This window comes from Echinops telfairi, unplaced genomic scaffold (genome assembly GCF_000313985.2).
Source record: "Echinops telfairi isolate 266 unplaced genomic scaffold, ASM31398v2 ScPeMD7_22;HRSCAF=79, whole genome shotgun sequence".
NCBI classification, from domain to species: Eukaryota; Metazoa; Chordata; class Mammalia; order Afrosoricida; family Tenrecidae; genus Echinops; species Echinops telfairi.
This window is the reverse complement of record NW_022103919.1, coordinates 244,627-259,415: the sequence shown is the minus strand read 5'-3', so window position 1 is coordinate 259,415 and position 14,789 is coordinate 244,627. Positions and strand designations below refer to the sequence as shown.

The 14,789-nt window shown below is 41.2% G+C and overlaps 1 protein-coding gene across 2 annotated transcripts in view; it reads left to right on the top strand.

Moving 5' to 3' along the window:
* MAPKAP1 (MAPK associated protein 1) overlaps positions 1-14,789 on the top strand; it is a 301,918-nt gene that overhangs the window by 162,960 nt on the left and 124,169 nt on the right. For both annotated transcript variants that reach the window (XM_004713308.4, XM_004713307.4), the window contains exon 7: positions 12,093-12,202. In XM_004713308.4, coding sequence (XP_004713365.1) covers positions 12,093-12,202 — 110 coding nt within the window. The remainder of the gene's footprint in view (positions 1-12,092; positions 12,203-14,789) is intronic.

Genomic DNA, 14,789 nt, shown 5'->3' with positions numbered 1-14,789 from the left:
CTAATAAAATGATTAGAAAAAAAATGTGCTGAAAACCTCAGCTTATACACAAGGATATCCCATAGTTGCTATTCTTATTATTTCTGTCAGAATTTGCTAGTCTGAATAATTTGCACTAGGGTGAATGGAGTTTAAATCTTCCTTGTGTTATTTTTTTTATACAGGTAATACCTGTTCATTATGGAAACATTTTGAAAATCAAAGTTTCTTTATACAAAAGCAAATAAGAGATTTCCTGGCATTACTTCTTGCAGCGATAGTTATATTTTATAATTGATTACATTCTAATTTGAAAATCAATTTCTTATATTTTAGAAGAGATGCTAGTCAACTAAACAGAATTCCTAATTGGAAAAGTGTGTTGTAGAAAAGATGTCCTCTGGTATTCTTGCAGAGTCAGGACTAGACCCAGCTGGCCTCTCCAGGGCCCCTGTGCCTCAGGAAACCTCTGGAAATAAGCTTGACACTTGGGAAAGGAGAATGGAGTATTCTACTAACTTGCAAAATTATAAGCCATCTCTTAGAAATCACGTCCTTTAAAAATAGGATAGCTGATTTCTAATCTTTAAGGTATTCATTGTTCTTGATTGATTGAAGAGAGAGGAAAGGATGAGATAAGGCAAATATATATATAAATAAGAGTCCCTAATTTGCTGACTGCAAACTATTTTGAGCCTTAATAGTGATGATTGGATGAGAAGGGGTTGTTTGGGATTGGTTCATCCCCAATTATGGATAAAGAACTGGATTAGACCTGGTGCCAAACATCTGGAGAAGTGTTCGCTGCCAGCAGTGACCACGCCAAAGCCTCTTGTTCCTTCAGATGCCCTGGGGCAAGGGAGAATGAAGTTTTGCAACCATTAAGGAGAGGGACCTTCTCTCGTTCCCCAGCACAGTAGTACTTATTCAGCCAGACTGTGGAACTTCGTTATGTTTTTTAAATATTGTAAAACAATGGCAAAATCAACTGTGGTGTTGTCTTTCCATTGCACGTGTTGACATTACCTTTTTGTGTCAGGATCCCATCCAGAAGGAGGAATAAAGGCTTTAAGAGGAAAAAAATCAAAGCCAATGAAATGGAGACTCCTCTGTGGAGGAGACGAGCCAGTCAGGGTGCAGTATAGCAACGATGAAATATTCAGCTTTCCTCTTGTTCCTAAATGCTTCCTCCTCTGCCTACTATCATGATCCCAAGTTTACGTTACAAATCTGGCTGGACCAGAGGATGCACATCTAGGCACTGGAAACACAAGGAATCCGGGATGGATGATCCCTTCAGGACCAGTGGTGAGAGTGGCGATACTGGGAGGGTGGATGAAGGGTAGGGTGGAAAGGGGGAACCGATTGCAGGGATCTGCATATAACCTCCTCCCTGGGGGACAGACAACAGAAAAGTGGGTGAAGCGAGACATCAGATAGTGTAAGATATAACAGAATAATAATTTATAAATTATCAAGGCTTTATGAGGGAGAGGAAAGTGGGGAGGGAGGGGGAAAATGACCTGATGCCAAGGGCTTAAGTGGAGAGCAGATGTTTTGAGAATGATGAGGGCAACACATGTACAAATGTGCTTTACACAATTGATGTATGTATGGATTGTGATAAGAGTTGTATGAGCCCTCGATAAAATGATTTTAAAAAAATAGATGGAGACTCCTCTTAGGTCAGAAGTCAATCAATCTGTTCTTCTGTATATGTGATTAAACTGTTTAATTTGAAGATAATTTGAAAAGTACTGTAATTGAAACTCAATATGTGCATGGGCTTATTCCAAACAAAATATGTTTAAATGTGTCTACCACCAATGGAAGCTACAAATTCTCTCATTAATACACACTTGTCCTATTTTCTTATGGGTACCTTCCCCCAAACAGGAATAACTTTTTATGCCATGGGCAGAAACGATTTTAAGGTTAGAATTAATATCAGATTCTTAACAAAACTCAAATAGACACCTCCCAAAATCATTGAAGCTTTCCAAGAAGTTTATGGGAATGCTGCATCACATAAAACAAACACGTTTTCGATGGATCAAACATTTTAAGGGAGCTTAGGAAGACCTTAAAGATGAGCCATGAGAGGGAAGACTCATCAACCTTGACAAATTAAAGAAACAGTGGCTGAAATCCAGAAACTGGTGCAAGATCATAGAAGCATTATCGATAAAAGAGCTACTGCAGTGGGGAATCTCACATGGCTGGGCATTTTCCACTTTAAGATTCAGGAAGCTTTGGCTGATCCTTGTCACAAGTGTTGCCTGAAGATTACCTAGCCCAAAGAGCTGATCTTTATATCAGTATTTTAGACAAGATCAAAGCTAATGATTTTATGGAATCCACTGTTACCAGAAATGAGTTTTAGGCTAACCAATATGATCCAAAGAGCCAGGCTTTCAAGAGGATCTGCTAGTCCAGTTGAATTCAAGACAGAGAGGCAGCTCAAAAAGATTGTGGTCCTTTTGGGGGAACTTCAAAGGGGTAATTTAATAAATTGTCTCCAAGATCACAGGGCAATTATGGAAACAATGGAGGGATAGAATCACTACCTTTAGAAGTGTATCGGCCTAGGTAGAAAATATGCTTAGATTAATAACTTCATTACATATTTTTAAATGTTTCTATGATTTTGTAACAATACTTTCTTACTTGTTCTCATATATAATATGAATGCGGGCATGCATCCATTCATATTACTCACTGTCATAATTCTGACTAAAAGCAACCCTATAGAACAGAGTAGAACTACCCGATTGGGCTTTTAAGACTTTAAATCTTTACAGGAGCAGACAGCCTCCCTTTTCCCCATGGAATGCCTAGTGGGTTCAAACTGCCGGCCATATGGTTAGCAGCTCTGTGTAGCCACCATGCCACCAGCACCCCTTACCAAGAGCTCACAGAGCATAGAAAATCGAACCCAGTCTAAGTTTTGCTGTTTGAGAAGGGGGAGGAGGTAGATGGTTTTGAAGTGTTTCCCAGAAGGCTCAAAGCGCCAGGCCATTGTGTTCCTGACTGCACAAAGGAAAAATTGGAATCCTTTTTTAAAAGCCTGCCCTAAGTTCATTCCCCTTTTTGAAAGGGCTGGTACTTTTAGTTTACTTTCCTGATGATGCCTTTAAAGTGCACCCCAAGTGAAGAAGCTTTTATAAAAGATATCGTTAGCGTGACGCCTTTCCTACTCTTACAGTCTGGAAAGGGGAAAAAGGAAACCGATAAATTTTTGCACATGCTCAGTTTCACACGCCTAGTATCCCTTTCTTTTTTTTTTTAATAATCATTTTATTAGGGGATCATACAACTCTTCACAACTCATACATACATCATTTGTGTCCAGCACATTAGTACATATGTTGACTTCATCATTCTCACAACACCTGCTTTCTACTTGAGCCCTTGGTGTCAGCTCCTCATTTTTCCCCTTCCTTCTCCACTACCCCCTCCCCCTGAACCCTTGATAATTTATGTTATTATTGCTTTGTCATATCTTACACCATCTGACATCTCCCTCACCCACTTCTCCACTGTCCGTCCCCCAGGGAGGAGATTATATGTAGACCTTGTCATCTGTTCCCTCTTTCTCCCTTACCTCCCCTCCACCCTCCCAATATCGCCTCTCTCTTCACTGGTCCTGGGGGGTTCATCTGTCCTGGGTTCATTGTATTTCCAGTTCTTATCTGTGCCAGTATACATCCTCCGGTCCAGCCGGATATGTAAAGTAGAATTGGGATCATGATAGTGGGGGGATGTGGGGAAGCATTTAAGAACTAGAGGAAAATTATATATTTCATCGTTGCTACACTGCACTGATTTACTCCTCTCCTCCCCGGAGCCCTTCTGCAAGGGGATGTCCATTTTCCCCTGGATGGGCCCTGGGTCCCCACTCTGCACTCCCCCTAATTCACAAAGTTATGATTTTTTTTGGGAGGGGGGGTCTTTGATGCCTGAGTATCCCTTTCTTTATTTAATCTTTATAACTCGTTCTTTAAATATGTAGCGCAGGATCCGAAACAGGTAGTTAGTTACTGAAGGTCTTACTGTTTGTTAGGGGCAGGACAAAGAGAAGATACTTTTTAAAAGATGCCTTTGTTCTTTCATAACCAGATCTGACAATATGGGTGTAAATTATCCTAGTTATTTATTGTTTGCTTCAGTCATAGAGGACCAACTGTGTGTTGTTTCTTCTCATTCTGTTGAATTAGCAAACATTTTCATCATCCAGATTGCCCTCATGTATGGAAATGTAACATGCAGTCTGTTTAATGTTGTATTTGTAAATCTGACTTGATTTCCTTTTTGGCAACAGCTACTGTCTAGAGAAAAGAAAAGATTTTCCTTGTGTCTGTTTAAAGTGACAGAAATATTGGAGCAACTAATAAAGATTGAAAACATTGATTACATACTTCTAACAATTTAGAGGTCAGACAAGCTAAATATGTATTTTTTCTTTCTGGAATGGCTGTCTGTTGAAATTATGCAAGGAAATGCTTTGTACCTACAGTAAAAGTCCAAAGTTTAGATAGCCATCCACTTACTTAGTATCCAAAAATTGTATCAGATTGTTATCTCGTGGCTTTAGATCTTAAAAGTTTAGGACTCACATTTCTGACATTAATGTGATTTGCTTCATGATCCACCCTTTGGCCATGTTTAGTTACTATGTCTCATTTTGGTTTCCTCCGGTCTCCTCTCAGCTTATGTTGGAGTCTGTCAGCTGCTTCTGTGTAGGTGTCAGGCTAGTGACTTGTAATGTTTATTAATACAATGTCAGTCTTGCTGTTGAAAAAATTGTGATGCTTCTCAGAAGGTTACGATAAAACGTAGCGTTTGATTTCCAGATCCTGTCTGCACTGCATGGTGAATACATTCTCAGATGTTATGCAGTTCACTGACCTGACAGTTATGGAACCCCGCCTGGGACTCTGTTTCAACAGGACATATTTGAACAGAAACAGTTTGCAAAACTTTACACACTTAAACTCCTGCCAAGGCAAACTGTTAGCCACTTGAGTTTGTTATAAATACCCAGTAGCAGTGGTTGGAAGTAGCCCACGGTGTGTTTTATATTCTGAACTGAATGTCTTTGCGGTTATATAGAGTAGTAAATAATTGAGTTTGATTAGGGAGAGGGACCTCATTATCCCCCACCTGTGCCCAGCTGGAAGGGGAGGGTCGAAATGAAGCCATTAGCTGTCTCTCTTACTGGCATCTCAAAGAGCTCAAATACATCTGTGTCTTATTTTCTTTTCTGGCACAATCAGTCGAGCAAGCTAAGCAGGCATGACCGGATTTGGCAAGTCCCAAGGACTCTGGCAAAGATACACAAGGAGAAGGCGGAGGGCCGTCATTTTGGCTTCTCACTGCCCATTAGTCTAGCGAGTTATGTTTTTGGAAAATGTCTGTTTTGAAAAACAGTACTTTGTCCAATGTCAAACATCGCATGCTCACACAACATACTTTGATCTTTAAAAAAAAATTGTCAGTCCAATAGGAAACGAAGTGTAGCATTCACACTAGTGTAAACTCTCCTTATGGATAAACTGATTCCCAAAGGACTTAGTTTAAAGCAGGCATGCTACAGGCTTTCTCTTGCTCATATATTTTCATTTTCTATTTTGAAGCACTAGAGAATGAATATGCATGGTATTGGGACCAGAGCAAGTTGGTATTATGAACTAGTTAGAACTGGAGAATCGAGCATACTCTTGGCAGCCTTTCCCCATTTCTACATGCAGATAACTGTGGCTCTTGAAACCATTACATTCTTCTTTCAAGGTCTTTCAAGAAAGGCTCTTTTCGGTCATATGGTTAGTGTAAGAGTCAAACTGAATTTGTTACAGTGCCTTTTTCTTTAGTTTGGTTAGTGGTTCCAATCTGAGAATATGCTCTGTGTATATCACTTTCTCCTCTGAGCCCCAGGTGTCCTCAAGACTTAATCCTTTCTGCATGGGAAAGGGCTTAAAAGCATAAACTTTGGTGTTTGACTAGCCTGGTTTCAGTTTCTGGGCTTTCTGTTTATTAAAACTCCAAGTCAGTGTTGTAACCTTGCCCAGCTTCCACTATGTAATGGGAATGATAGTAGCACCTTTGTTTATTGAGAATTAAATAAGCAGAATAAATGTTGACTTGTGATTGTATCATCATTATATATTCACATTTTTGGATATGTGAAGAAAATTCTCATAGTTGCTATGCCAATAATAACTATTGTTTATTAAGTACATATTCTATGGCCAGCATTATGTTAAAGAAGTATTACTTCCTCAGAATAGCCAAGCACTCTGTTATCCTCATTTTGTATATGCAAAGCAGGAAGTTGGAGAGAGGCTACAACATCATTTACCCAAAGTCACACACCTGTAGGAGTCAACATTGTTACTTTACATCAGTCCACTTAAATCTAAGCTTACTCTGCTCTGCTGTTTTGAGACATCATTTCTGCTCAGAAGCTCCTTGGATCCCTCCTCCCCATCTGGCTGGCTGGAGTACCCCTATGTTTCTGCAACACACTTAGTTAGCTTCCCTTAAGCTTGGTGCTCACCGCACAGAACTCTAATTGTTGTCTTTTTTTTGTCTCCTCTCCTCTTGTACTATGCTACTAGGGATAAGGACCATGTTGTTGATTTCTGAATCTAAAATAAGATCTGTAGTAGAGGAATGCAAAAAACCCAGACTTGCTGCCATTGAGTCAATGCCGACTCGTAGAAACCCTGTAGGACAGGGCAGTACTGCCTCTGTGAGTTTCCGAGAAGACTAAGTCTTTACAGAAGTAGAAAGAGTGGCTGGTTGTTTCAAACTTCAAGCATTGCAGTCAGCAGCCCAACACGTGGCCACTATGCCACCAGAGCTCCTTCTGTGGAGTGATCGCAGGTAGATGGATAAAGCCTGTTTTTACCCTGTTTCCCTGAAAATTAGACAGTGTCTTATATATATTTTTGCTCCCAAAGATGCGCTAGGTCTTATTTTAAGGGGATGTCGTATTTTTCCATGAAGAAGAATACAGTACACATTTATTGTTTATTGTTTTATTAAAAGAGACCTCACACTTCCTGTTTGCTCCGGCTGCGCTGCGGCCAACAGTGAGCTGCGCGGCAGCATCCGCTGCTACATTCCAGAGTCCAAAGTTATGGTATCTTTGGGGTGGGGCCTTATTTTCAGGGGGGTGCCAGATATTTCAGCGAGAGGCAAAACTGTAAATAGGTCTTATTTTCGGGCAATGTTTTACTTTCGGGGAAACAGGGTATAAAGTGGGCATAATAATGTCTATCTTAGAATGGAGGGTGATTCAGGGATAGAATTCTTACCTTCCATGAGGTAGACCTTGGCTCAGTTCCCAACCAGTGCACCTCATACACTGCTCTGTGGAGCCCTGTGTGTTGCTCTGACACCGAACAGGTCTCACAGCCCTTTTAGACTGGGGATCTCCATCTGAAAATCAGCCCTAAAAACCCTATAGATTACAGTGATCCAGTTTGCAACTGGCCTTGGGGATGGTATGAGACAGACAGTGTTTCATGCCATTGTGCATGGGGTTGCCAGGAGTTGGGGGCTAACATGACAGTAGCTAATAACATCAACATAATCTAAGGATAGAATGTATTAATATATATTGAAAAAGCTTAGCACAGCCGCTGGTGTAGAGTAAGTGTTCAATAAATCGTAAGTGCTGCTATTATTATTGTAATTGCCAGACAGGAAATAATTTGTACTGTGCAAATAAAGAAAGCTTTGAAGATCTCATTGAAGTTCTATGCACCATGAATGTGATTTCTGACTTACACCTTCCTTGTCCAAAACCAGTGAGTTAAGCTGAAGTGACTTGTCTGCCACTGTGGTTTATTTTCTCAAAAAAGAAAACCCTAAAAAACTGAGCCTTGAGTGCTTGGAATCAGATTCTGCTTGGAACTTGAGCTCTCTTCAGCTTCAGGGGATTCATGACACCTGGACCAGGATGTTCAGTGACAGTGCCCTGGAACATTGCCACCATGCCCAGAAAATTGCACATTTTAATGGCCCTGTGTTATCAATCCCAAGGATTGAGGGTTGAGATTTATTCCCCCAGAAAGCAGTTTCTATTCAGGAGAGAGGGCCTTACTGAGGGTGGTCCATCTTGGGAGAATGACAGGGACAAGGAAAACAAAAAAGAGAACGAACTTTCTTTTAAGCAGCCCTCTCAACGATTCTATAGGGAGGTGGTGGCGTTTATTGTTGTGTGCCATTAAGTTGATTCTGACTTACAGTTACCCTAAAGGGCAGAGAGTAGAACTATCCCATAGAGTATCCAAGACTCTCATCTTTATAGCAGATAGCCAGTCTTTTCTCCTATGAAGTGACTCATGGTTTGAACCCCCAACCTTTCGATTGGCACGCAAGTGAGTAACCATTGTGCCACGAGGGAAGTGGCCTCATTTCATACATGCAGCTGAGGTTTCCACATGTGCGGGTAACGGTTTAGTTAGCCTTTGAACCAAAGAGGATTTAACTCCTTGTCTGTACTTCTTTCTCTCCAGTATGCCTTCCAACCAGCTTCGGGTCCCAGAATAAACAGAATGTAAGCTTTTCTGATGTGAGAACTACACACCAATTTCCTCTATGTCCCCCACCACCTCTAGTTTAATACTTAGAAGAGATACTCATTGTGTGACTGTTGAAGTTGCTGGTATAAAAACTTCTCTTTAGAAGCCGAGTGGCTTTGCACTGGGACAGAGCTGAATTCCTCGAGTGAATAATTACTTTTTTAAATGGCCCATGCGTTTTTCAGCAGCGACGAGACTTGACAGGACCCAACTTAAAATTCACTGAAGTACTCTTGGCAGCTCCCTGAAGTGGAGCTTCATCCTAAACCTAGCACATGCAGCCCAAAGAGCTACAGAAGGGCAGCTTCTGCTCGGTGCCCCTGGCGTACCCAACCCTGGGGACAAACAAGCTATTGTGGAGAACCAGAGGAGGAACAAGTTCTGAACTTAACCTCTGAGTCTGCAACCTGTGTGTCTTGTCCATTTTTCAAGTGACTTGTCGCAGGGCTAGTCATCTCCAGCACAGACCAAGGCTCAGCCTGGAAGGCAGTATTACAAGTATGGGAGGCAGGATCTGCCGCGTACCGACCTGCTGCTGGTCTCTTCCCCAAGACCACTGTCTTCTCAATTTCAGACCCCATGCTCTGTATTAAATAGGAGTGACTTTGTAAGATATTATTCAGCAGACTTTTTAAAAAGCCCATAAAACATCCTAGATATAAAGAAATGAAGAATGTTTAGAAGTCAAGCTGAAAATTGTGCCAGGAAGTCACCATTTTCATTTATTAAACAGGAGGATTCTGTTCAGTACTTGTATGTGTTAGAAACCTGTAAGTATATAACCTAAAAATCAAAATGTTACCCATTTTACGCCCTGAAGTATAGTAGACTTGGAACAAGACCCAAAGTTTGCATTTGTCTGGAGGGAAAGAAGTGAGTAGAGTATGGGAGTGGTCTGGGGAAACTTTCATTAGGTTTTGTTGAGTGAGCAGTGCATGGGTCAGAACCTCGTTCTCCTTTTAATGTGCACATTTTACTGAAATGGAGCCCCAGAGTCAGATACTGCACCCTTGCGAAGGCACATTCTGAGCTCTGCGTGCGCCCCTTCCCTTCACTGTTGTTTTCATTTTCCTCTCCTGAACCTTGCTACCCTGGCTTCAGCACGGAGGCTGTAAAGGAAGATGGAGAGCCGAGTTACCTCAGAATGATCACTATCGTTAACATTCACGGGTGGTTCACTTATCATTCCTGACTGCACAGACATGGCAGCCGCTCGGAAGCGTCCGCAGGTGTAGCATGGTGATACATATTACATTGTGCCACAATGGATTTATGTATTCTGTAACAAAAGAAAAGTGTAATGAAAAAATACAGAAGGTAATCCTTTATTCTTCCACCACACAATTTATCAGTAATGCCTGTGGATGATAAGTGCCAGGGATTTCCTCTGCTTGCTTTAACCTTGTCACCCAGGTACGTTTTGGTGAAATGACAGAAAGATACAGACTAGGGCTTTTCCTCTGTTCAAGAATCTTTTAAAAGGCCACTTTGAATTTATGAAAGTTAGTCCAACCAAACACAAGGTACCCTTTTGAGTTTTTATTTTGCTATTGCTGGAAAAGAGAAATATTGACTTGCAATAATGCACTCGGCCAGGAGCAGATTAGGAGAGAATGTAAGCAATTTATGATCAGACTCAAATCTGAAATAGTTCAGGTGGATGGGAGCTGGTGAGGTCTGGGCCAGTATTAGGTGGTGAGTACCTGAGAAGTTGTATTCCTTTCTTGGCCCCCCTCATCACCACCCAACATATTGTCACAGATGGAGCGCATACTAACTTCTAAGGAGAAAGCAGGGGAAGGCAAATCTGAGCTTGGATGATTGGCATTTATTCCAAACACACACTGGCCTAGTGCCAGAGCAAATACCCCCAAGTTTATAAATGCACAAGGCACTTTACATTTCAGTACTCTTGCCAAAGTAACGCTTACTGCATCACTCCCTAAATATAGCTTTTTTTTTTTTTTTTAAAGAACTATTTCTTATTTTGTTTTGATCACTAAAATAAACTTTTCAAGATTGTTCTGGGATGGGGTCCAGCTTCTGAGGTAAAGAACGGTTGGCTCTCAGGCATGATTCAGTAACAGAGTGTTCAGGAAAATTAGCTTGACAGTTCTCAGGCCTGCTGTTCGATAGCAAGAACTTGACCAAGTTAAAATGGATGATCTTGCTAGCCAGACCAGCATCGGCTTTTGCTTTTTTAACAAATGGAATGTCAAGGATTAAACAGCTTGCCGTATGGGATGGTGAGGTGTGGAGATGTCTCTGTATTAGGGAAGCAAATTGGGCCCTTGGTTTTGAGATCACCCCCCAGCCCCTGTGGAGAGCCATCCACCTGGTTGGGTCCAACCTGGGCTTAAGGCCCCTTCCCAGCCCAGGCTACCGTTAGAAAGCTTTCCCAGAGCTTAGCTTGGGGTTTGGCTTTCCTCTCAGACTTCTTGTCAATATGAAGTTCTGCCATGGTTTTTGGCTATGCTCCCCTTTGAGATTCCTATGGGGAAATGGGAATGTGACCAAACTCCTTGTGGCAATTCCCATGTTCCATAGTTGGAAACTTGGATTCTGTGTGCAGCATGAGCTAATTGGAATTGGCCTGTTTTGTTCCAGTGCCCAAGCATAGTAAGTAGTAGTTGGGATACTTGCTATTGCAATTAACTGTCCTGGTGAAGTTTTCCCTCGCCCAGGAGTGAGGTATCTCTTTTTAAGGTAGTTATACTTTAGCTTTTTTGGGTTTTCTATTTGGATAAAGCCCTACCCCCAATTTGATTGATTAGAAGTTTACAAATAACATTACTGTTTTTGTCTTATAATTACTTATGCTTTAACTGATATAGTGATTTATAGGCCTAAGTAGACTAAAGCATCCCTTCTAAAGTGGACCCAAACTATATTTCAAAATACAAATATTTACTACCAGTTTGGGGCCTTTTCTTTTGCTTGTTCTCTAGCCCCTCTGTGATGTTTCCGCTCTGAATCTCCCTGATGGTAGTATCTGCCTGTAGTGACATCTGCTCACCCAAGCCAGGTTTATTTGTCAACTCTTGCTGCAGGATTGGGTTTGGGTATAGTAGTTCACATAGACCACACCCAAGCCAAACTGAGTGCCATTGAACCAATTCTGACCTATTGCCACTGTTTGATGCAGGAGAGCAGGACTGCCCGTGGGTTTCTGAGGTAGTACATCTTTCTAGGAACAGGGAGTATCATCTCTCTCCCTCCGCGCGGCTGGTGGGTTTGAATTGCCGACCTTGTGGTTAGCAGTGGGCCACTAAGCCACCAGGGCTCCTTCATGCTGACCAGTTAGGTACAATTTAAGATAAATTAAACCTTCCCTCACCAGAACCTCTCTTCCATTCAGAATTTCTAGTACCAGAAAGCTTTTCTATCATTATTGGAAGTAGGTTTATTCAACTAGTTTAAAAATAATTGGCACATTGCTATATATACATTATCTAAAACACAGCGAATGCTCTCTCTCTAGTTGAGTGTTGGTGATGATATACTACTGGTCTTTCCCTACAGAAATGCTGCTCATGGATTCTCCCTTATTCAGGTGGACAACACAAAGGTCACCATGAAAGAAATATTGCTGAAAGCAGTGAAGCGGAGGAAAGGATCCCAGAAAATTTCAGGTGGGACAGTTAATCACACTCTGACAACAGAGGCTGACACCTAGTGGAAAAGGCACGTGTTTTTTGTGTGTGTGTGTGTGTGTGTGTGTTTGATGGCTGGCTCACTTGTTTCAGATCTCCTTTCTAGGAGGGTCTGGATAGCAGAGACCCAGTGCCAAAAGAAAAAGTGGTTTTTAAGCTGTCCCTATGTCCAAGGAAGGGACTGAGGAAGTAGCATATGTCAGAAGTATGTGTTTGATCAGTTAAAGAAGCTGTGTCATTGATTGTAGTAGACAAGATAGAGCTTCTTGTGTTAACAATTAATATGTATAACTCTGCCTTGAAAACAGTCAATACATAAATTAGGAGCATTATTTGTCATTTTATTATTTTCACATAATTTTCCATGTTAGAAACTTAGTTGCTGGTATTTGAGGGTAGGTAGGGTGGAAGTGTTTTTAAGATTTACTAAATGAGAGCAACAGAGAGAGAGAGAGAGAAATTTAATATGCACAAATCCCTAACTCCTTGTTATAGAACTTTATACAGCAAATAGGCTTTTGGTATTACTGTAATATTTAAAGGGTTAGAGAAGAAAATATTACTGGTATTGAAAAATAATTATTTTGAGAAATAGCTCAAAGATTTGTCATACCACAGGCAGCCTTCATATAAATTGACCTATATATGACATCTCAAATAGCTTGGCTTCGTAAATAAATGAGACTTGTTAAACACCTTTGGTTTCACCTTTTAGAAAGAAAAAATAAAAACCATTGCTAGGTTAGAGAAAACAGTTTTGTGTTCTTTTTAAAAGGAAGGCATATAATCTGTTCCAGATTTAATTAGCTATCTTCAGGTGAAAGCTGAAGTTTTAATAAAAGTTAGAAGAGATAACACAGTGAAGGACACGGATGAGCTGTCTCAAGGCCGTATTCCAGGGGAACGATAAGAGCTGTAAAAAATGGCAGAGGAGAGCAATTGAATGGAGCAATGAAAATCTGATTCTCATAAAAAAGAGAGAGAGAGAGAGATGCTGGTAGGGGCGGTTGTAGATGAGACCTGCTAGCGTCTGCAAGCAATTTGGATGCTTGCCAGGAGTCATTGTTCACCCTCGGCTGTGGCGGCTCCGTCCAGATGTGCCAACTGCACGTTTCGGCTTTTGCCAGCTGACTGCGCCGTTTGATAACCAGCTCTCTGGATGCCCATCACTGGCCGCAGAGATAGAATTAAATGATGATGATCTTCCCACAAGTTGGGGGAGGAAACAATGCATATAAATCTTGATTTCATCTCAGCATGAGAAGTCTTTATCCATCATCACTCATAATGAACAAGTCGTTAGCTGGGATGAATGGTGCTCTGGTTTTTCCAAACACCTCTTTTGTTCATTTTTTGGGTGACTTTTCTCCACTGCATGGGGGTCAAACCTCCTAGCATTTAGGAAATGATTGAAGAGGCATATCTTCTCCTTCTCAGGGGAAAGTACATATTTTGGGGTTCTAGGTGCCAATCAAATAGCTTTTAAACCACTTCAGCTACTCCAAGATGTTTAAGTTCCTTTTCAGATCCTGCTTCTATTCTTTGGTTTTGTCCTTAAATTATTTCTGTCGTGGAGAGTTTCATGTTGTAATTCATTATATTCTAGCAAAGTATTATTCTGAATTGTCAAAGAAGAAGGTGTAATTTCCCCCCCCCCATTTTATTGGGAGCTTTTAGAGATAACATTCCACAATTCAGTCACATCAAGTGGTATTGCTACCACAATCAGTTTTTTTTAAAAAAATAAATCTTTTTATTGGGGCTTCATCCAACTCTTATAAAAATCCAGACATCAATTGTATCAAGCACATTTGTACATATGTTGCCATAATTGTTTTCAAAACTTTTTTTCCCTAAATGAACCTTTGGTATCAACTTCTCTTTTTTCCTTCCTCCCCGCCACCCCTGTGAACCCTGGATAAATGATAAATTATTATTGTTTTCATATCTTACACCATCCGCTGTCTCCCTTCACCCATGTTTCTGTTGTTTGTTCCCCTTGGGGCAGGGATTATACCTCAATCCTTGCAATTGATTCTCCCTTTCTCCCCCTTCTCCCACCTTTCCCCTACCGTCATGGTATCGTTATTCCCATTACTGTTCCTGGGAGACTTATCTGTCTTGGATGCCATGTGTCGAGAGCTCTTATCTGTTCCAGTATGCATGCTCCAGTCTAGCTTGGTTTATAAGGTAGACCTGGGGTCATGATGGTCGGGGGTGGGAGTGGGGGAAGCATGAAAGAACTAGAGGAATACTGTGTGTTTTGTTGGTGCTGTAATGCACCCTGGCTGACTTGTCCCTTCCTTGTAACCCTTCAGTAAGGGGATGTTCAGTTGTCTACAGATAGGCTTTGGGTCTCCACTCCACCCACATTTGTTCACATTGGTATGATTGTTTTGGATCAGGGGTCCTCAAACTACGGCCCACGGGCCACATGCGGCCCACCGAGGACATTTATCTGGCCTGCCGGATGTTTTTGCCCCCTTTTGTTTTTTACTTCAAAATAAGATATGTGCAGTGTGCATAGGAATTTGTTCATAGTTTTTTTAAACTATAGTCTGGCCCT